This window comes from Patagioenas fasciata, chromosome 1 (assembly GCF_037038585.1).
Source record: "Patagioenas fasciata isolate bPatFas1 chromosome 1, bPatFas1.hap1, whole genome shotgun sequence".
Taxonomy (NCBI): Eukaryota; Metazoa; Chordata; class Aves; order Columbiformes; family Columbidae; genus Patagioenas; species Patagioenas fasciata.
Window position 1 is genome coordinate 185,040,844 of NC_092520.1, and position 8,930 is coordinate 185,049,773.

At 52.3% G+C, this 8,930-nt stretch overlaps 1 protein-coding gene across 1 annotated transcript; it reads left to right on the forward strand.

Annotated features, from left to right (window-relative positions):
* Positions 1-2,029: 2,029 nt before the first annotated feature.
* On the forward strand, positions 2,030-8,196 carry LOC136097127 (uncharacterized). The gene is made up of 14 exons (XM_065829200.2): positions 2,030-2,115; positions 2,299-2,418; positions 2,655-2,772; positions 3,019-3,192; positions 3,281-3,387; positions 3,896-4,030; positions 5,279-5,427; positions 5,583-5,656; positions 6,035-6,137; positions 6,256-6,365; positions 6,502-6,579; positions 7,395-7,547; positions 7,698-7,867; positions 8,068-8,196. Exons 1-14 carry the CDS (start codon positions 2,030-2,032, stop codon positions 8,168-8,170), a joined length of 1,680 nt encoding a protein of 559 aa, XP_065685272.2. The 3' UTR covers positions 8,171-8,196.
* The last annotated feature ends 734 nt before the right edge of the window (positions 8,197-8,930 follow it).

Below are 8,930 nucleotides of genomic sequence, written 5' to 3' on the forward strand. Positions count from 1 at the left end.
ACAAAGTGTCTGTGAATTACACTGATCCACAAAAAAAAAGGGCTATAGATTTATTTGTGAGGCTTTATTTTGGCTTAGAAGTCACTCGGCTGCTTGCAGCCTGCCAGGGCACAGCTACCCTAAGGCGCCGGCAAGAAGGAGCCAACCAGCAGGGCCAGCTGTGTTCCCCAGGCTGGTCTGCCAGCACTTCAGCCCATGGAGCAGGCCTGCAGGTCCCCAGCTCTTTCCTTGCTGTCCTTCTGTCCTTCTTCTCCCGCCTTGGTTTCTGGGCAGGGGTCACGTGCTTCATGTGCCCAGCACCGTGCACAGAGCAGCTGAGGCACATTCTCTTGTGGGTCACAGGAGGTGAGCAACCTTGCAGAAGAGCTCACTGGAGGAAATCTGGCCACGCAAACACACGTCTCAAACCAGCATGATGCACATTCACGGTAGCCCTGAGGGGGTGTCACTATGAGCGGCAGTGAGAGCTGGGCGAGAGACCTCCCGAGGTCCCTGCCCTACCGAGAGAAGCACTGGCTGCCTCCAGCTCCACTTTTGGGGACCCACATCGCCAGGCTCCGCGACCACACGCTGAGGGATAACATGGAGCTGCTGAGGTGAGGGTGCTACAGCCACTGCCGCAGCCTCCGGCCAGACAACCCCCTCTGAGGGCTGCCCTTATGGTGGAGCAGGCGGATGCTCCGCTCTGCCCTGCTCTGCCAGCCTGCTCCCTGTGGTGACAGTTCCTTGGAGCTCAGCAGGCCACCATTGTCCATGGTTGACTTCTCAATTCTGGAATCGGTTTGGCTCTACAATTGGAACGAACTTACTGCAGGACTTCTCATTTATTATTAGTCGAATATGAGCTTTCGAGTAAGCCTCATGGTCAGGTCTTTTGGTCTGTCTAGCAACAGTGGGACCGGGCGAAGCTCTGGAGCACACGCAGCGCTTCCTCAGCAGCCCCATCTGTGGCCACCCCCGCCGTATTCTCTCCCAGAAGCACGCCCGATGCAGACGGACGCATCCTTCAACAGTCTGAACACGGCAGCGAATTGGGCTCCTGAAGCGCAGCTGTGTGAACGGCACATTTACAAACGCCTTTCCCGGCCGCCCGGCCCCGCGGGAGCCCCAGCGCCGTAGCCGCAGCCCGCTCGCCCCGGGCCGGCGTCACCCCGCCCGCTGTGACGCCCCCGTCACTCCCGCTGTGACGTCCCGAGCTGCCGCTGTTACGCCGCCCCCTGCAGGCGCCGGCGCTCAGTGCTGTCGCCGCCGCAGCGGGACCGGCAGCGCTTGTGTGGCTCGGAGCGTCGGGAGCTGCGACCCGCTCGGGACTCGCCTCTTCTCGGCTCTTCTCGCCTTTCTCAACGCCCTCTACCCTTGTCCGCCCGAGGCTCGGTTCTGGGCTCCTCTTGCCCGCTCCGTGACCTCTACCCTTGTCCGCCCGAGGCTCGGTTCTGGGCTCCTCTTGCCCTCTCCGTGACCTCTACCCTTGTCCGCTCGAGGCTCGGTTCTGGGCTCCTCTTGCCCTCTCCGTGACCTCTACCCTCGTCCGCCCGAGGCTTGGTTCTGGGCTCCTCTTGCCCTCTCTGCGCCTTCTGCCCTTGCTCTCTGGGGCTTGGCAGAGTCCGCCGGGCACCTCCTGCAGCTGTTCACCTGGGAGCGGGCTGTGCCCTCGTCGCCGCGAAGCATGCAGAGCTTCATGGCGCTGCTTAGGAGGGTGTGGGAGCGCCTGGCGTCCGATGGCGCTTCCGCATCCAGCCCCGCCAGGACCTCGGGGATCCGGGAGAAGGGCCGGGGCGGGCTGCACAGCGCGGCTGCCAGCGGTGACCTGGCCCGGCTGCAAGGAATCTGGTGGCGGAAGAGATTCCGTGTCAACTCGCGGGATGCCAACAAGCAGTAAGGAGTGGACAGTGCCCGTAGTGAAGATCCACATGCCCTGGCTGGAAGAGCCGGCGAAGCCCAGCACGATTGCAAGCACCCTAGGGCCAGGGCCGGCTCCACAGCTTTGCCCTTACCGGAGGCCCTCCCGAGCTGGGACAGGAGCCAGCAGATGTGCCACTCTGCCCTGCTCTGCCAGCCTGCTCCCTGTAGTCACCCTTCTGTGGAGCTCTGCAGGCCTTTGTGCAAGCAGAGACAGCTCCTTTCCTCTTGCCTGACTGTTGCTGGGCTCGCTTGAGCAGTACATGGAGTTGCAGAACCACAGGGCACAGCTTCCGGTTGCTGCTAGAAAGCGCATCTCCCCTGTCTCTGGGACATATCTGGCGCAGGACTCGCTGGGGTCAAAGCCAGGGGCTTACGCAGACTCCACAGTCTCCGTAGACTTACGTGGCCTCCAGAAGCTCCAGGCTGCCAAGACGCTGTACCCTTTGCTGTGCTGGGTGGCCGGGCAGGCCTGGCCGGAGACAAGGACCAGTGCGTGGGCACAGGAGTCCGTTTGTGCAGCTTCATTGACACAGCTGAGGAGATGCCTCCTGGCTCAAGAGATGTGCTGAGGACTGTGCCTAGCCAGCCCCAGGCTTTGGGTGTGCAACTGCTGCCACCGGCTCTGGCACAAGAAAGCTTGCTTTTGGCTTGTTTTTTGGCGGTTGAGCGTTGTGGCCCTAGGTGGTGGGCACCACAGCCTGAAACGATGTCTTCAGCTGTCTTGTCTGTGTTAACTGGATGCATTTAATTTCTAGGACGCCTCTGCATCTTGCTTGTGCGAACGGCCATGCAGATGTCGTCCACTTTCTGGCAGGAAAGAAGTGCAAACTAAACCCTCATGGCATGTTTAAGAAAACGCCGCTGATGCTGGTACGTGGAATATGGTAACGCTGTTGTACGTGGGGCTTGTCAATTATGCACTGAGCGATACCTGCCTTGCATGATTCTTTATGTAGGCCTGTGTAGAAACAGGCATGTTGCAGTCGGTGGGGAAGGGGCATATGTTCCCTAATCTTTGAAGACGCTCGTACCTTCCCGTGTTGCAAAGATGCAGGAGTTCTGACAGAAAGAAGTCTACATGTTGGAAGTTACTCCTTCTCTGTGGCTTGTTTCCAGGCAGTACAGCACCAGCACAAGGAATGCGTGTTGGCTCTGCTGGAGCACGGTGCCAACCCCGATCACAAAGGTGCTGGCGGCAACACTGCCCTTCACCTGGCTGCCGTGATGCCCAGCAAATCGATGGTGGAGCTGCTACTCGAGCACAATGCCCATATTGATGCTCAGAATGACGTAAGCTTGGGCTTTGGGTAAGGCTTCTCTTCCCCAAACTTGCTTGGCTTTCCTGTGTTCTTCTAAGCAAGACAATTTCTCCTTTCAGTTGGGATACACTCCGCTTGCCATTGCGGTCATTGAGCGCCGTGAAGAGATGGTTGAGTTCCTCCTTCAAAACGGAGCTGACGTGAACGCTCGCGATAGGTGTCAAAGGTGAAGTTTTGTCAAAAGCGTGCATGGGACTCCTGAGCATTGTTCAGATTGGATTGATGGGAGCTATAGGAATGAGCTTTGACAAAGACCCAGGAGCTGCCCAGAAGGAGCTACTTCTGTGCCATTTGTGAAAGCAGACCCACACTTGGCTGCTCTCTTACCTCAGGGGATGATCTCTGCACTGAGGACTGCAAGAAAGCGTTGGCTGTGATGCCAACACACACACAGACACACACACGTGTGTGTGAGCGTGAACACACGTGCACACAGAAACACAGACACACACACACACAGGCCTCTCAAGTCTGCTCTGGGGAGGTGCTTAGCCTGGAGACCTCCTGAGGTCCCATCACCCTCAGTTGTCCGACACATCCACAGTTTTGCTGTAGTTTCGCTCTGCCTGTAGGAGAGGAAATGAATTGTTTGAGGAGCAAATAAGGACTCAAGTAAAGGCAAGGCAATGTCTGCAGAAGCTGACGTATTTCCTGTAATTTCTTGGGTGCTTTAGGACCACTCTTAAGATTGCTGCTTATGCTGGGAATGCGAATGTGGTACAGCTTCTTCTTCAACATGGCGCTATTCTTTCTCATCACGGCGGGGATGACTTCACGGATATGGGTCATCTCAATCAGTTTACTTCCAAGTAAGTGTTTTACATCCCTGTTAGAGCAGCTGCATTGTCAGCATGTCCATGCTGATGTACAGCCCTTTTTGCTTGAATGGGGTGTTGAGGCCTTTTTTGAAGCTGGGCTTCGTGACATCTTCTGATGCATCTCTTTCCATGTCAAGAGTGGATTTGGAAGCTGGGGAAAACTTCCCTCCACAGCTCTCTCTGAGAATTCACCTGTGTGCTGCCAAGCTCCACTCAAATTGCCTGACTAGCAACTACCTGCCTTTTGTTTCAGAGGGGATCCAACCGATATCCCCTGAGGAGTTAAAATCTTCAGTGGTTTTCCTCCTCTCGGGTGTAGCTTTGCTCCCCTGGCTGTTCCTTCCCTAAGGTGGCTCCGTGTCCTTAACAGCTAGGCTGAAGGAAATAGCCCTCTCTCCTAGTGATGGTAAACTGTGGAGTAAAAACCCCTTTAGGAACAAAGCATGTTTGCTGATTGCTCTAGCAAAACAAGAGGTTGGTTCCTTCCCTGCAGGCTCCTGGCACAGTATCAGTCTGGTGCTAATGCATCGTTAGGCATAGCAGTCTTGGCCTGGAGTATGTTTTTACTATTTTCTTGTTTCTTTGTGTTTTTTTTTTGTTTTGTTTTGTTTTGTTTTTACTTCTGCTTATGAAGCAACCCTGAAAGTGGTCTCTCTCCAGAGCCCAAACTGACCCTCTGCCAGGGTTGTTAGCAAATGACACCTGTGCAATGTCGTTAACCCCTGCAGTGCTTGGAATGCAACGCAATCTTTGTTGGCCTCTTGACGTTCCACTTAGGAGCTCTCTCCACTCTTGGGGCCTCAGAATAAGGACAGGAATTTCTGAAACCCTTCAAAGTCCAGAAGGGGTTTCAGGAGATGTTACCCCAGCTTGACATGAAGAGTGGCTGCAGCATTAGTATTGCATCCCACTGAGGCAGAAGCCTTGTAGTTAGATGTCAGTCTCACTGGTCCCCAAAATGGAGAGGGGGGTTTATAACATGAGACTGTAGCCAGCAGGGGTGAATTACCCCATCAACAAGAACAAGCACCTGTACTGTGAACACGCCTGTAGTGAGTACTTCAGTCTGTAATAGGACTGCAGTCAGTTCTCTCTGTGTATGTGTGTGTGTGTTACCTTTTGCACCGGTTCTGAATATGTGTACGATGGCTCCTGAATGACTGTTGCACTTCCAGTAGAGAGTGTATGCAAGTGTGGGGGTACTTTCAGCAATTTCATTTCCTTCCTTTTTGTATACAGTTTTTCTAAGACACTGGAGGAATATGCAAGAAGTAAAAGGACAGGAGCATGCTGTGTAGGAGGTGCAGGAGGTCCGGCGGTACCTGAGATCTCTTCCTCCGGGATGACTGCTGCCCCTCCTGTGGGAGCAACTGCTCAGATTGGAGCAGGTAGGATGCCCCACCATGGTGGAGGTGATGAGGACAAATTGCTGTGGCCTGAAGGAGAATGAGAACCCTTTGTCAAATGCAGGACCTGAGGGATGGGAGAAGGCACAGTAAAATAAGCACTCACAACTGCATTGTCCCTCTTATTTCCTTTGAAGGTGTCTTGCCAGAAGCTGGAGCACAGCAAGACGAAGATTTTGATTCCCTGTCTGACTTTGAGGTACCTAACATTGCCAAGTCCACAATTAAACCATGTCCATAAGCACCACATGCACACGTCCCCTAAATACCACCAGGGATGGTGATACAACCACCTCCCCAGGTAGAGTGTTCCAGTGCTTGATAACCCTTTCAGTGAAGAAATGTTTGTAATATCCCATTTAAGCCTTCCCTGGAACAACGTAGGGCTCTTTCTGCTTGTACTATCACTGCATATTTGGCAGAAGAGACTGAGACAGATGCCTAGCACGCTGGCTGTGCTTGGTCTTTCTGGTCTTTCTACCACCTGATACCACATTACGCATGTTGGCTGAAGCAGGAGCTTAGTACGTGGAGATGGGTCCAGAAGGAGTCTGTGCCACTTCTAAGGCATGTCTTTTAACTTACACAGACGGATTCCGAAGGTCCAACGGAACCGCTGGATGCCATGCTGCTTCCACCTGCAAATCAACAAGGATCATGTGCGCAACCTGTTGCAGAGGAGCGCCACAATGGTAATTTCCCGACGGACTAAATGGTTCCCTTTGCAAGCTTCTCTGGATTAAAGCAGATGCAAAATAGCAGAGTGAAATAAGCACTCACAGCAGTGTGGTGCTTCTTACCTCTTTGTAGGTGTGTTACCAGCAGCAGGAGCAGCACAAGAAGAAGAAGAAGAAGAAGAAGAGAAAGAAGAAGAAGAAGAAGAAGACGAAGAAGATTTTGACTCCTCTTCTTTGGATGAGGTACGTTGTCTTCCTGAGCTAACGGAATGGTTACACTTCTTAAGCCCAGCTACTGAAATGTAGTGTGATGCTGCAGTGTTGCTGCAGATTCCTTTCCTCACTGTCTGTTGTTTGGTCTGTGTTCTTGCTCGCTCAGGTTTGTGCACTGGAGAGAGAAGATATTCTGCTCAAGAACGAGGCTTTGACACAAACCGATTGTCAAGGCGACAGTCAGGTGACTCTTAGGGCCTGATGCAGTTTAAGGAGACCTGTTCTTGCTACTGCATTCCTTTTGGAGTGCTGCTGAGAGGCAGTTTTTGAATCAGGACCTGAAGTCTATTCCGGACCTAATTTTGTACCCGCTGTGAAGCAGAAGTGCTGCATAAAGAGGGAAAACATTCAGTTAGAAGTAAGCCGGGGGTACAGACTCTCAGCCTCTGTTCCCAGGAGGAAAATACGGAAGCCTTTTCTGTGTATTAGGAAAGAGAAAGCATCGTGATGAGCTGCCGGTAGTTTGGATGTGCTCAGCTGAGAAAGGTGCCAGCAGGTGCCTGCTGATGGTGGCCAAAATCTGTCATCTTTGAATTCACTGAGTCGTAGAAGCATAGAATGGTTTGGGTTGGGCAGGTCCTCTGAAGATCATTTAGTCCAACCCTCTGCTGTGGGCAGGGACATCTTCCACAAGATCAAGTTGCTCAGCACCCTGTCCAGCCTGACTTTGAACAATTCCAGAGATGGGACATCCACAACTTCTCTGGGCAGCCTGGTCCAGTGTGCCACCACCCTTGTTCCAACCCTCTGATCATTTCTGTGGCCCCCCTCTGGACCCACTTGAACAGGCCCATGTCTTCCTTGTGCTGGGGACCCAAGAGCTGGAGGCGGTAGTCCAGGTGGGGCTCATGAGAGCAGAGCAGAAGGGGAAAATCACCTCCCTCCACCTGCTGGCCATGCTGAATATCAATCTAATGATCTGATCCCATGATTAAAAGCATATGTCCTGTTGTCATCTTCTACTGAGTTCTCCATGCTCACGCAACACCATTTCTTTAGCGATGGGTCACATGGCTGCAGCAGGAACTATCCAATGCTCTCAGAAAATACTCCGTGGCAGAAGCTTCACTTGAAGATGAGAAGTGCTGCAGCAGGAACCTGCAGGAACAGAAGCTGCAGCTGCAGAAGGAACTGGACAGTTCTAGAGCTCAGGTAGGGAGAAAACCTGTTTCTTGTCTCTTGGCAGGGGCCCAGGCCTTTTCTGTTGCAAACCAGAGTGAGGAACAGAGCCTTAGTTGGGGGGTCCACTCCTTTTTATCAAACCTAAGCTGACTACTGGGGATTCTCGCTTTGGTTTGACAGCTGCAGGAATTGAAAGAAGAGCTTATCCGGACCGAGTGTTATGCCAAGTCCCTGGAGAATGCCATAAAGAATAAGGAGCGGGAGCTAACAGCTGCCAAGAACCTGCAGAGCCTTCTGGCCACATCTGCTGGAACTGCAGCTATCCCAGAGCTGGAAGAACACATGCAACAGTAAGGAAGTCACACAGTGGGGCAAGACTTTGCTTTCTGCGATTGCGGGAAAACAACTGGACTGTCCTCCTGCATCCCAGCAAGATAGTATTACATGATTTTCAAAGATTCTTTTGTTTTAGATGAGGTTCTACCACACTCTTCGTTTGGGATTTGTGCTCTTGTGTGCTTCTGTGATAAGACCTGTACTTCTTTTTCAGGCTCCAAGTTGGAATGACCACGCTGGAAGCCACAGTCCAGCAACAAGCCAAGACCATTGAAGCCATTCAGAAAGACCTGCGAGCCTCTGCCTTAGTAAGCTAGTCAGAACCTTCCCTTTTCACGAGCTACCAGAGCCTGGTTCCATATTCATGTGGGGAAATTTGAAGGAGAGATTTTCCCGGAGAGCCTGGGGAGACCATTTCCAGGGACTGGCTTCAGTATTTTCTGCTTTAGAACACTTGTGAGGTTGAGATCCTGTTCCTGTGCTCTGTGTGATGTATCTTTTTATTTTGAAAGAGTGGGAGCGAAAGCAGGGAATTGAAGAAGCCATCTAAGAAGAAACAGCAGCTGATGAATGCAATCTTGATGGCCACCCAGCTTGCAGATTTCTGCAGAAGTGAGTAACTTTACAGCTCTCTCTTTGACTTGCTTTTTTTTTGCCGCCTACAAGTTGTTGACATTTCCCAACAGCTGGAGATGCAGTTGAAACAACACATGAAGCAGGCAAGATAAACCCAGGACCTGTGAGAAGTTTTTCTGCTTTGCCTGGGACTCAGGGAGAGCCATTCCAGAACCTGGGATTAGCCTCAGAAGTATTTGAGGCTCCTTCGGTAGGTCACAGCCAAGTAAAGCAGTCTAAAAGAGAGATGGGAGAAAGAGCCGGCCAAGAAATAAGGCAAAAACCACAAGAAGTTGATCCCTATTTCCATGGAAAACAACTTTCCACTTGTGGCTGTAGCCCACAGGCTGTAGCTTTGTTGTTGACGCATTCGAGTGTTTGGTTTTCGGTACCTGGATCTGCACATTAGTACTGTACTTCCAGAAGCCACTTCCCAGTACCACCTTTGTCCCAGCCTGCTGT